Consider the following 13,569-nt stretch of genomic DNA (forward strand, 5'->3'; position numbering starts at 1 on the left):
TAAGATTATTATATTTTATCTGAACCTCTAAATTACTGTTATTATCACTGTTCCCTGCAGACCTGCAGGCAAAGCACAGCAATTAATAACACTAACGAGGGCTCTGCATATCCCTCGTTAATGTAACAGTCTGTGCTTTTTGTACTCACGCATCACAATTCAAAATGTTTGCTGGGAAAAAGGCCTATTATTCTCCCAGAAATGATATTAAAGCAGTGTTTGGATATTTTACAGGGAAATTACAAAACAATACATAGTTTCTTTGCTTTTGATATCAAGCCAGACATTTCTCAGACAGACATTTCTCAGGTGACAAAATGTAGGATCATGACCTCAATATGTCTAGAAAGTCCTATCTCTTTTCCAATAAATGTCCATTAAGCTGGTTAGGCAGCTATGAAAATGAATCCCCTGTAACTTGCGTGTACACCGTGTATACCATAATTAATGTTATTAGTTTCACCGGGGCTATTCCTGTTATGTACAAAAGGCCTAATACAAAAATACCTTCCTGTGAATTTAAAATGCGTATTTTATTTTGAAAGGTGTGACAGGAAGTCTTGTGATTATACTCTCATCCTTTGACACTACATGGATCCACAGTATTTGGGTTTCCAGCCATCTGACTGCATTCGTCTATTGGAGGGGGTTCGGTTGAACCGCTTTACTTTTCAAATACTGGGGACTCTGCACAGAGTAGAGGTAGGTATTTATTCTGTAGCTTAAACCATTCACATAAACACACCTCCATGCTAAGTTAGCTAGCGCTGTAGCTCTCTCACTGAGCAAGCTTGACAGCATCTGAAGGTTAGCTCTTCTCGGTCACTTGGCTAGCCACTGCCTCGTTTCACTGACCTGCATCATTGACTGGGGGAGTGTAATGATCTGAATCTATTTGATACCTAAATGTTTTTTTACAACGTAAATTATGAAGATAGAGGTAGGTTATTGACAAGTTTAGCCATATCTATGAGTACATAACGCTATGCCAATATGTCACCAGGAAGAGCATTCAGCTTACCAAAAGTAGTTTGAACTGTTTTTGCAATATTTACTCTTTGGCTTTGTGTTTTAGTGACACCATAGCTCTTTTAATGATTCCGTTATTATGGTGTAGTAACAGCTTTACGTCATTAGCCTAACGTTACACACACAGGTGGGATGTTTCAGTAACAGGAACTGGAAGTGAAATAATGCTAATAATCGTAGTATAACTCTGCTCTGTTACTTTTCTGTCATTTAACATATCCATGACACCCCATGTACAAACACACACACACACACGCACACGCACGCACACACACACACACACACACACACACACACACACACACACACACACACACACACACACACACACACACACACACACACACACACACACACACGCGCACACAGCCATGTCTCCTTCAGTACCCCTACAGGAGATGATCCGGGCCATCAGGTCAGCCAGGACGCAGTGTGAGGAGCGAGGTGTCATCCAGAGGGAGTGTGCAGCCATCCGGGCACAGTTCAGACAGGCAGACAATGGGGGGCGATCGCACAACCTGGCCAAGCTGCTCTACGTGCACATGCTAGGCTACCCTGCTCACTTTGGTCAGGTGAGGGGGGATTGTGCTAATTCCTTTCATGGGTTTGCTTGGGTTAAGGGGGTTAGCAGGGGTGAGAAAACATCATGCTGCTGGATGATCCGGGCTCAATTCATCGCTGATTTGTTCTCGTGTAAGATAGGGGCCTGGTCCCAATGTCCAACCACTATGTGTTTAAACTGATTCCACATAGACATGATCTGTGTGCTTAGCAAACATTTGTTATTGCATGACAAAGCTCTAAAAACATAAAGAAATGACAACAACTTGTGGAATAACAAGCTAAATGCATACATTTAAGATAATATTAGTAAGTCTCTGCTGGGGAAACTAGTTCTTCTGGCTCTTGTTTGACATTCCGTGTCATTACAATGCTTTGAATCGTGGTTAATTCCCTCAAGCAAAGTCAACTCTGCAGCATCTTAAACCACTGAAACCTTTTCAGCTCCAGTAAGGCTGCAGCTCTCAATCTGACCTCCACTCAGAGAGCTGTTCATTTCCCTCGGGGCATCAGCAGTGTGAGTACACTAGTATCTCATGTCACCTCACATTAAAAGGAGTTGTGGTTCTCCCGTCTAGATGGAGTGTGTTCGGATGATAGCCAGCCCTCGATACAGCGAGAAGCGTGTGGGATATCTTGGAGCCATGATGCTGCTGGATGAGAAGCAGGATGCCAGTTTGCTCATCACCAACTCCATCAAAAAGTAAGATAGATAGATAGACTTTTATTAATCCCTCGTGGGGAAATTGTTTCTCTGCATTTGACCCATCCTAGTGTTAGGAGCAGTGTGCTGCCATTTTGAACGGCGCCCGGGGAGCAGTGTGGGAACGGTGCCTGCTCTAGAACACCTACTAGAACTTGAAATCTGAAATTGTAATAAAAAATATTAGTAAAACCACTGTATTTAACATAAACAGCCAAAGGGTAATTTTACACCAATGTTTACAGGACTTTGGGAGTATATGTTAAGTGATGTCAATCTGTTGGGTCTGAAGACCACAACTTTTAAAATTAAGAACATCTTGGGGAGTGGAGTTGGAAAGAAGTACATTTGCCAGACCTTTGTTGTCCCCTCCTCATCTCTGCTAAAGGCTTTAAACTTCAAGATACATTAGCCGCTACAATCCTAACACACCTTAATCTCTAACCAAACTATTGGCAGTTCCAGTTGCATTGAGGGTAATGTAGGCGCCACGTTTTGGCTATGGAATAGAAGGCGTGGAATTGAAAAAGACGCTATCTATTGTTGTGCGCCATACATTTTTTATAAATGTTTTAACAATCCATCTTAAGCACAACATTGATATAGGAGTACGAAATGCTTAATAATTAGTTGGAGAACTCGTTAATAAATATCTTACAATGCATACAAAACTGTTTATAATGCATAGCTATTTAGGTAGCTGTTATAGTGTTCAGTAGCTTTTTGCATATCCAGATTTGAAGTGCTAAATGGTGGGGATAAAATGACATGGTACTCAGTTGTATGTGTTTTATGTTAACTTCTGGTACAGCACTGGCAAAAGATCAATGGCTGGTATTCTCATTATTGGCTAAGGACATCATACTATTTAGTTTGACGATAGGTAATTGTCATAATTGACGATAGTACGCTTCCATGTATACAGAGTAACTCAGAAAAGAGAATCAGAGCAAGTCAAAAGATTATCCGTTTTCTTGTTAGATTTCAGTAAAATGCTTAACATTTTCACACACACATTTGTTAATTCCCCATATGTGTGTTCTCCAGTGACCTCTCTCACAGTAACCAGTACGTGCAGTCCCTGGCTCTGTGCACGCTGGCCTGTATGGGTTCAGCCGAGATGTGCAGAGATCTGGCTCCAGAGATCGACAGACTGCTACGAGCCTCCAACTCCTACATCAAGAAGAAGGTACGTTCTCCCCCCTTTTTACTGATACATTTTTGCACAGTTAAATCTTACCATATACGTGTAATGAATTACAATTTATAAGCCTAATTGTGGCTTTTTAAAACAGTTACATAGATGTCTATCCTTCTTCAGCACCACCATCCATCTGCTCAGTGTAGTGGTGATATAACTGTCCTGATGACTTGCTCCGCTCTTCTTCCAGGCTGCTCTGTGTGCTGTTCACATTGTGAGGAAGGTCCATGAACTCGGGGAGCTTTTTGCGCCCGCCGCTCGCACCCTCCTCACTGAGAAGAACCACGGTTAGTAGACCTCAATAACTCATAACTGTAAGGGATTCTCACAGGTGCTGTTTCAAACTATTTGCAATGCTTACCCCCTTTATCCCCAGGTGTGCTGCATGGGGCTGTGGTGCTCATCATTGAGCTGTGTGAACGGAACCCAGAAACACTGGAGCGCTTCAGAAAGGTGTGTGTCCAGCCATCCATCCATTCATCCATCCATTCATCCATCCATCCATCCATCCATCCATCCATCCATACATCCATCCATACATCCATCCATTCATCCATACATCCATCCATACATCCATCCATCCATCCATTCATCCATCCATCCAGCCAGCCATCCATCCATCCATTCATCCATCCAGCCAGCCATTCATCCAGCCATCCATCCATCCATACATCCATCCATCCATCCATCCAGCCAGCCATCCATCCATCCATTCATCCATCCAGCCAGCCATTCATCCAGCCATCCATCCATCCATCCATACATACATACATACATCCATCCATTCAGCCAGCCATCATCCATTCATCCATCCATACATCCATTCATCCATCCATCCATCCAGCCAGCCATCCATCCATCCATCCATCCATCCATCCATCCATGAATCCATTCATCCATTCATACATTCATCCATTCATCCATCCATCCAGCCAGCCATCCATTCATCCATCCATCCAGCCAGCCATCCATCCATTCATCCATCCATTCATCCATCCATCCAGCCATCCATCCATCCATCCATTCATCCATCCATCCAGCCAGCCATTCATCCAGCCATCCATTCACACACCAGGGATTGCTACACACACACACACACACACACACACACACACACACACACACACACACACACACACACACACACACACACACACACACACACACACACACACACACACACACACACACACACACACACACACACACACACACACACACACACACACACACACACCCCAAATTGTAGTGGATTAGAAGTAGCAATAATTAGAAATACTTAAATAAAGTATAGGTAACTTAAATTCTTACGTGCATACAAAACATGAGAAAATGTACTTAATACCTTTCCCCTGCTGCATACTTACTTACTAACTTAATTACATATTTACTTATTTACTGTCTAACCTACTGACTTACTTATTGACTTACTTACTTACTTATTTACTTGTTCACTTACTTACTTACTATCTTACCTACTTACTCATTACTTACATACTTACTTGCATACATACATACATATATGCGTGCGTACACGTCTAACTGCTGTAATGTTTGTGGTGTGTTTTCAGACGGTGCCAGATCTGGTTCAGATCATGAAAGGTCTGGTGCTTTCGGGTTATTCTCCAGAACATGATGTGGCAGGAATCAGCGATCCCTTTCTACAGGTCAGTGTGGACTCAGTGGATCATATTACAGTATCATATCACACTATTTATCCTTTTTAATTAAGGTCAATAGATGCTTTACTGGCAGGACATTTTGGTCAACAGTTTTTTCATTTTCATTTAGCTGTATCTACATAGCCAACATAATAACAACACAATTAAAAATAACAAAATGAGATCAATGCAAATAATGGGTTACCATAATAATAATACAATAGCAAAGGGGGGGGGGGGGTCGTGTGTGTGTGTGTGTGTGTGTGTGTGAGAGATCATTACTGTACTTAATTTTCCAGACAATCAACAGATTTTATATTATTGAATGTTCAGGTTGTTCCTTCTTTCAGTATCTTTTTTTCTCACTCACACTTACAGATGTATCACCCTATCATCCGTCCTCCTATTTTCGCTTATTCTGTGCTCCAAAATACCTTTTATTCCATCTGTTCCGTCCTCAGGTCCGCATCTTGAGGCTGCTGAGGATCCTCGGTCACAACAACGAAGGAGCCAGTGACGCCATGAACGACCTACTGGCTCAGGTCCAATTTTCTCCTTCACAAATAATAATAATCATTCTCTGAGTTCTTTCTTTCGAGCTCAAAATAAAAAAGTGTTCTCATTGAACATTATCAGGGTGTCCGCGGGGTCTTAAAAAGTATTAAAAGTTGATAAATCAATTTAGCGAAAATGAAGGCTATTAAAAAGTATTAAACGGCATTGTCCAAGGTATTAAGAAGGTCCACAGCAACGACAACATGAAACACCCTTTAATTTACTGAAACAACATGTCGGGAAACCCCCTCAAGGTGGCCCCATGCATAGCGTGCCATAAAATGCTGCTTCTTATTTTAAGTTTCGTTTCCTTGCTATGGGGGGGGGGGGGGGTTATCTGCTGGTGGACTACCTGAGAGATATACAGCAGGAGAACACGCCGTCCACCACGGAGAATAAACAGAAGGGCAACCATGACAACCATGCTCCGGGGTCTTCTTCGCTGCTTTTGGTGTATTTTGTGGCGGCAGCAGCGCCACTTACAGGCCTGGCATATGTACTACAGCGTTTCCAGCATTTCCAGCAGTCTAGTGTGAACGGACACGTTAATGAATCGAATGCGTGTGAACGAAAGACTTTTTTGCGTTTGCGTATGCGTTTTACTGTATGCGTCCTCGTGGGGCCGGGGTCTAAGCCAAACTATATCCGGTCACAGAGATCTGCTATTTTAAAGTAAGGTCAACACATATCGACCCTAAATATAGTCTATATTAAGAACGAGAAAAGTCTTAACATATATATCGTTTTTTGTAAACATATGACAAATGTGTGTGGGTGATGACGTCAGAGCATCGTCCTATGTGCCGGGCTTAGCCCCGGACAGCCCCAGCCCAATTTAACCCCTGGGTATTTGTGAGGGAGCTCCGATATGGCATTACCCCGCTGAAGCTCACCAAAGTTTAATATATTTCATAGTTCAAAGTTTTGTCAATTGTTTTGTTTATTGGTCAAATACTGGTTTCTACTGGTTTCTGAGGAGTTCTACTGGAATGAAAGAGCACAGAGTACAGAAGCAACAAAGCAGCATGCTGCATTAAACCTGACCTTCACAGAGAGGTGGAAGTTCATGTGGAGAGGAGGCTTCAGTCGTCTGTCTGCACTCTGTTTAGTTGTGCTATCTTACAATCAATATAGTAAATGTGAGGTAAAGTGTGTCGCCAATGTAACCGGTTAGAACTCGAAGTTGCGATGAGGTCTTAAAATGTATGGAAAGGGTCTTAAAAAAGGTCTTAAAAGGTATTCAATTTGACTTCAGGATTGCTGCATATACCCTGATTATGTTCTCTGGTAATCAAGTTTCTGTAGGTGTCCCTCCTCTCTATGTTCAGTCATCATGGGTGTCACTGCTCACGCTGAGTCACCCAGTTTGTTTTATTCCAGGCAAACTGGAACATGTACAGCACACCACTTCCTGTGTGCCTGAGTATGTTGCTCTTTTCCCAAACAGGGTGATAAAACAGAAAATGTAAATATTTCTATGGCAACTGGTGGCAGAAATAAAGCTTTTTTTCCCCAAAAACAATTAAAGAAAACACACCAATTAAAATGTGTCATATGAGTAATGTTTGACTTTCCATGCAGGTGGCGACCAACACTGACAGCACTAAGACTGTGGGCAACGCTGTGCTGTATGAAACTGTTCTCACCGTGCTGGACATCAAGTCAGAAAGTGGCCTCAGGGTGAGACTGGCAGCACCTCTCACTGTGTGACACCTTTAATACATAATAAATGTTGTCACCTTATTAATAAAAAAATGGTGACTTATTCCCCAGGTTCTGGCTGTGAACATTCTGGGAAGATTTCTCCTGAACAACGACAGAAACATTCGGTTAGTGTTTGTTTCTTTTCCGTTCCTCCCACAGTTCTTTCTCTTTTTTCTCCTCTCAGGGTCATTTTGAGCTTTTTCATTCCACAAGGCCAACGGCAAACCCCATCATCATCATCATCATCCAGAGAGAGAAACTCCCCCGACAGGCTGTTATCAGTCCGAGCTCACTAATCACTTTCCCGGGAGCCGTTCCTCGAGAGCAACACCAGAAGGTCACTGTCTGGCTGTTAATGCTGATCTCTCAATTACGGGGCCGTGTCATTTGTCATCAGGCATTGTGGAGACCTGTAACTGGTTCCTCCGGGCTGGTTTTTCGCTGCTATTTTTAACATTTGTTTCCATAGGGGTTGTGTGGTCTGCTTTTTACCTGCAGCGCTCTTGAATCTCTCTCTGGCTGTTTGACAGTAATAGGGCTGCTTTTCTTTCTTCCCTGGAGAGATAACATCTCGCCAGTCAGTGCATACATTAATACTTAAGCAGTCCATCAGACATTTTAATTGGAATGATGAATTATTTATCTTAACAGGTTGAGAGAGTAATGTTTTTACAGAGCTGTGAATTAATCTTATTGTGAGCTGATGGTTAGATTTTTTGTTTTTTATTCTGTAGCAACTAAACCAATATCAAACTAATACAGAAAACAAACTCAGACTACCGCTGAGGCACCAGGTAGCGAATGTCATGCATGGATAAATCCAGTGTCCAGGCAAGAATATTTTTTGTGCAGTTTATTGAAGAACAATGGCTCTTACCGCTTCTCTTGTCCTGTGACTTGCCCTGATAAAGAAAACACATGCCTGTCCTGTGCCCAATCCCACCTCAACCTGTCTACCACTGAATACATAAATCACCTAGTGCCCAATGCTGCCTTCAAAATAAAAGCATAATCAACTACTCAAATGATCTTAAAGGGGCCTTATTCTGCTTTTCGGGGTTCCCCTTTCATGTAGTGTGTTATATAGGTTCAAATATTGCAGAGTTCCCTGCAGAGGGAGCTTCTCTCCCACACACTCACACTGCCTGAAACACCTCCATTGGACTCCTTTATTTACCTGCAACATAATAACTCTGTAACACTTGCACTTCTATTGGCTATCGCTCCAACACATTGTAGGTAATAGGCCAATGGGCGGGACATCTCTAAGCGGCAATCACAACAGAGCCGACCAGCTAACCAATCAGAGCAGACTGGTTTCAGACAGAGGGTGAAAAGAGGTGCTGCAGAACAGGCAGTATGAGAAAAATAAAGACAACTTCATTGTTGTCTGTTTCTTTTTTTGTGTTCAGGTACATTGCCATGACCTCTCTTCAAAAGATTGTTGGGACGGACCACAATGCAGTGCAGCGCCACCGGGGGACCATCGTGGACTGCCTGAAGGACCAGGATGCTTCAGTCAAGCGGTAACTTTGCCCTCTCCTCTGCCTGTCAGGCACAGCTGTTCTTCAAATGATCAGCAAACTTGACAGTCAAGCTTTTCCAATGTCACCTTTTTATGTTTATTTTAAGAGTCATCAATCATGATTTCATTATCTCTTGTTTTCAAATATATTATATACTTAGAGATCAGTTAATTTTTAAGTAAAAATCAATCTTTCCAAATGTAGCAAACCTCTACTGTGTTATCCCTATTTTATGTTTGGGGATATTTCCTTTCATATGTGAACATGCACCTTCTGTCTGGTCAGTTTAGAACACTGAACTCAGCCGCATCAACACAATGATCCCTATTTTTAATATGATATTATAAAGAGAAACGGCACCAGAATCGCATTTTCACATTAAAGGGCCAATACTACATATTTACTGACATTAACCCTTTCCTGGCCAATTCTCCAGCCGTGCGTTGGAGCTCTCCCTGGCGCTGGTGTCGGCAACCAACGTCCGCTCCATGATGAAGGAGCTGCTCATCTTCCTCTCCTCCTGCCCCCAAGAGCTCAAGTCTCATGCTGCCAGTGGCATATTCAACGCTGCAGAGAGGTGAGAGATGTGCACAGACATGATTCTATTACAGACTGTTTTTTTAAATATAGACATTTCATTTTAATTGTACTAATGAGTAAGGCTGTGAATACCTTACGTTTAATATTTCAACATGTTAAATACGTTTCATGTCTTGATGTAAAATTATTATTATTATGTTTAAATAATATTTTATTAGTGTTTCCATTTTTGAAGTGTAGGTGCTTCCTTATCTTTTTACATTGTTTTGCAACTTCTTATAAACTAACGACAAAAAATAATTTACCATCCTGGTTTTGTTTTTTTGTATTTTAAAGGAGGCAAATCATTGATGAAAAAACATTTCATTCATTAAGAGATGGTGCTCAATATATGAATTGTATCCCTTCTTTAATATAATCTTGTCTGATTTACACCGTATTACTGTATCTATGCATGTAAGCACACATTCATGTGCATGTCAATGCATTTAATGTGACGTTTTTAAAGTGTGAAGGCTGTTACAAGAAGTCCTTTATATGTGTGTGGCTTCATGTATCACTCTGTGTCTGTCTCCACTCTAAATGACACCCCAGTCTCTTTAAGTGGCAATCAATAGTCTTCTATGTTTTTATTGTACACGCACTTGTGTATGGACTTGCAGATGGATATGTGTGTGTGTGACTCCACTGCACCACTGAATGTGTGTGTCTCTGTCTCTGTCAGGTATGCCCCCTCCCAGCGCTGGCACATTGACACCATCCTGCATGTCCTCACCACGGTAACTACACACTGAGCCTCCACCTGCTGCCTCTCACATGGGGTCCTCACTTTACACCTGTTTTTAAGTTGTCATTGTTAATGTGCTCAGATACCAGGGGCCTACGGGGGCCGACACATGCATATGCGTTAAAACGGCCAAAAACATTTCCATTAGGATAAACACAAATGTGCCAAAACACAAGCAACTTGGGCAGCATTTAGAGAACATTCACCAACTTGGCGAATCATAAGCATAGTTTACTAAAAGCGCTGCATAAAAATAAAATGAGAAAACTCTGCAGGAAGCTCAAAGCACAATAGAAACCGGGACACTAAGAAGTGATGCAGACAGCTGGGACTGGAGTGCTTGTTGGCGTTCGATTATAAAGTTGGCCAACTGTCAATGGAAACTTACCTAAAAAAATGTATTGGCTAATTTTAACAAAGTGGTCGCATGATTCCTTCCCATATTATTGCAGATCCACTGTAAGCTAGCTAGCTAACGTAGCTAACCTCGTCATTTCCAGTATACTAAGAAAACACGTACAATTATGAAACTTTTGCCAATATTATAATCACCAAACGTCAACAACCTCTCCTTATTAGTGTCTCCTGGGGGGTATACTACGAAGCTGGATTTTCACTTAGGGAACTTCAGGGAAAACTCGGGGTTTCCGGTCATACGAAGCTGGTTCTCTTTTTAGCAGGCTAGATCTCCATGGTAACTTATGCTGTGTGGCTAACCAGGGGGGTATACTACGAAGCAGGATTTTCGTTTAGCAAGATAACTTCTGGGATTTCCGGTACTACGAAGCTGGTTCACTTTTTAGCGGGCTAGATCTCCATGGTGACTTATCCTGGAACCTAGTCTGTGCTCCGAAGCAGGATAGGTTCCAGGATAAGAGATCAACTCTACCGGAAGTAGGTGGTGCGGCACTGCTGCGACCCGGGCTCCTGTCGTGTGCTGCAGTTTTTGTGTATTTATGTCTGGTTAAACGTTCCATCCTTGATTTAAACCACACGCTTTAATCAAGAGACTGTGTGTGTGTATGTTGGTACAATGACGACCCTTGCGAAACTTCTACTGGCACTCTTTATCCTTGAACTTTTTCAACCATGCCAAACATTACGGGGAGGAAACAACTTGGCCCTGTCATACACCAGAGACGCACTGCTGGCCCTCCGTGCTGTGGGAAGCTTCCCACCCCCCAACCTGCCGGAGGACATACGATCTACGGCTCCGAGGAGACGTCTCCGTAGAAGGGGAAGGAGGGGAGGAGTACGGCAGCGCCTCAGGCAACAGGCCGCCTTTACCCTCCATGATACTCAGTAGCTACTGTGAGGTCGCTACGGAGGAAAATGGAAGAGCTGCGGATCAACGCTACAGCCTGTTTCGAGTACCGTGAGTCGTCTATTATGGTGTTTTGTGAGACATGGCTTCATCAGGATATTCCCGACTCTTTATGTGAACTGGAGGGTTTTTCACTCATCCGCTCGGACAGGAGTGAAACGTCGGGGAAAGGCAAAGGTGGGGGCATCTGTGTATTTATCAATGACAAGTGGTGCAGACAACACACTTTGCGTAAGACTATCTGCAGCCCCGACGTTGAACTTATGTGCTTGAGCCTAAGACCCCTGTACCTGCCTAGAGAGTTTGGGAATATCATTCTCTGCACTGTTTATATTCCACCCAGCGGGAACGCAGCAAGTGCATCAGCTCAAATCACTGACTGTGTTCACCAGCAGCTACTACACACTCCTGACGCTCCGGTTTTCATTCTATCTATTCTATTCTATTTATTTAATCATTGCAAACTTGAACTGTCACTACCCGGTTTTCAGCAATACGTTACATGTGAGACCCGGGAAGATACAATTCTAGACAAATGTTACGGAAATGTGAACAACGCATATGTGAGTAGAGCCAAACCCCCGCTTTCGAACTCGGACCATAACACTGTTCATCTTATACCTACCTACAAAACGGTTCTCAAGCGTAGTAAACCACAGACCAAGACTGTAAAGGTTTGGACTAGTGACAGCATAGAGTCTCTTAAAGGATGTTTTCTCTCTACTGAGTGGAGTATCTTTCATGAGATGGACGTGGATAATGCTACTGAGACGGTAACTGACTATATACAATTCTGTGTTGACAATGTGATACCTCAGAAAGAAATAACTGTGAACCCCAACAACAAACCATACATAACTAAAGAGGTTAAGGACTGCATCAATCGTAAAAATATAGCTTTTAAAAACCGGGATAAAACGCAACTGAAATGTGTGCAAAAGGAGCTTAACCACATGCTCAGAGAAGCTAGAAGGAGACATAAGGACATTATTGAACAGAACTTTTCTACAATGAACTCCAAGGAACTTTGGGACACTATGAAGGCAATCACAAATATGACTCCAGCTAAAAAAACTGTCTGTACCTCTGATGACCTGCAAAAAGCAAATGAACTGAATGACTTTTACATGAGATTTGAAACCCAGGACTTCTCCTCTGAATGTCCAGACATCTTAGAGACGATCTCTGCTACTGACCAGGACAAAAGGGTGGTGATTGACCCTTTAAAGGTCCGATCACTTTTTAAACACACCTGTACTAAGAAGGCCACAGGGCCAGGTGGCATCTCTGCATTCCTTCTCAAGACATTTGCAGAAGAACTGACATCAGCATGGTGTCTCATATTTCAAAAATCTGTTGATCTTCACATCATCCCCACCCTCTGAAACAAATTAATAATAAAACCTGTCCCCAAAAAACCGTGTTCAAAGGTAAACAGTGATTTTAGGCCTGTTGCATTGACATCCATTGTCATGAAATGTTTTGAGAGGATCATGGTGCAGCTGCTAAAGAAAGAGGTTGATGTACATTTAGACCCTTTTCAGTTTGCCTACAAGCAAGTGCGTGGCACAGACGATGCTCTAAATAGCATCACACACCTGGTCACTAAACACCTGGAAGACCCTAACGGTACGTCCACACAGCAGCTTTTTAAAAATCTTGGAGCTGGGGATTTTTTGCGAGCAATGCGACTAACAACCAATCACATGAATCTCCCGCCCCCGACATACAAAGCAAAAACCCCCGGGGATTTTATGCGAGCAATATATATATATATATATGTAAACTCCCCAAACAGGCGAAAACCTACCAGTTTCACCCACTGTCTCTGCCACCTCCCTCCATGCCTGGTTCCTCCGGTTTGTATCCCGTTAATAGTTCTGGTCGTAAAGAACCGGGTGATTTGCTACCGTAACTTCTCGTTTGGAATATGAGGAAATGAACTGCGGTCTGGTTCTCCCTGCTTATACGCGGTTTG

General features: G+C 42.6%; 2 protein-coding genes across 2 annotated transcripts in view; both read left to right on the forward strand.

The window, feature by feature from the left end:
* LOC117461967 (zona pellucida sperm-binding protein 3-like) overlaps positions 1-13,569 on the forward strand; it is a 526,690-nt gene that overhangs the window by 490,652 nt on the left and 22,469 nt on the right. The window lies entirely within an intron of this gene.
* The window catches only part of ap1g2 (adaptor related protein complex 1 subunit gamma 2), a 29,205-nt gene continuing 16,213 nt past the window's right edge, over positions 578-13,569 (forward strand). The window contains exons 1-13 of the mRNA XM_034103961.1: positions 578-702; positions 1,399-1,601; positions 2,169-2,293; positions 3,341-3,482; positions 3,685-3,781; positions 3,871-3,947; positions 5,066-5,161; positions 5,617-5,697; positions 7,292-7,390; positions 7,484-7,539; positions 8,827-8,940; positions 9,377-9,517; positions 10,205-10,259. Of these exons, the coding sequence (XP_033959852.1) occupies positions 1,401-1,601; positions 2,169-2,293; positions 3,341-3,482; positions 3,685-3,781; positions 3,871-3,947; positions 5,066-5,161; positions 5,617-5,697; positions 7,292-7,390; positions 7,484-7,539; positions 8,827-8,940; positions 9,377-9,517; positions 10,205-10,259 (1,284 nt within the window). The 5' untranslated portion in view covers positions 578-702; positions 1,399-1,400. The remainder of the gene's footprint in view (positions 703-1,398; positions 1,602-2,168; positions 2,294-3,340; positions 3,483-3,684; positions 3,782-3,870; positions 3,948-5,065; positions 5,162-5,616; positions 5,698-7,291; positions 7,391-7,483; positions 7,540-8,826; positions 8,941-9,376; positions 9,518-10,204; positions 10,260-13,569) is intronic.

Source organism: Pseudochaenichthys georgianus, chromosome 17, assembly GCF_902827115.2.
Source record: "Pseudochaenichthys georgianus chromosome 17, fPseGeo1.2, whole genome shotgun sequence".
Taxonomy (NCBI): domain Eukaryota; kingdom Metazoa; phylum Chordata; class Actinopteri; order Perciformes; family Channichthyidae; genus Pseudochaenichthys; species Pseudochaenichthys georgianus.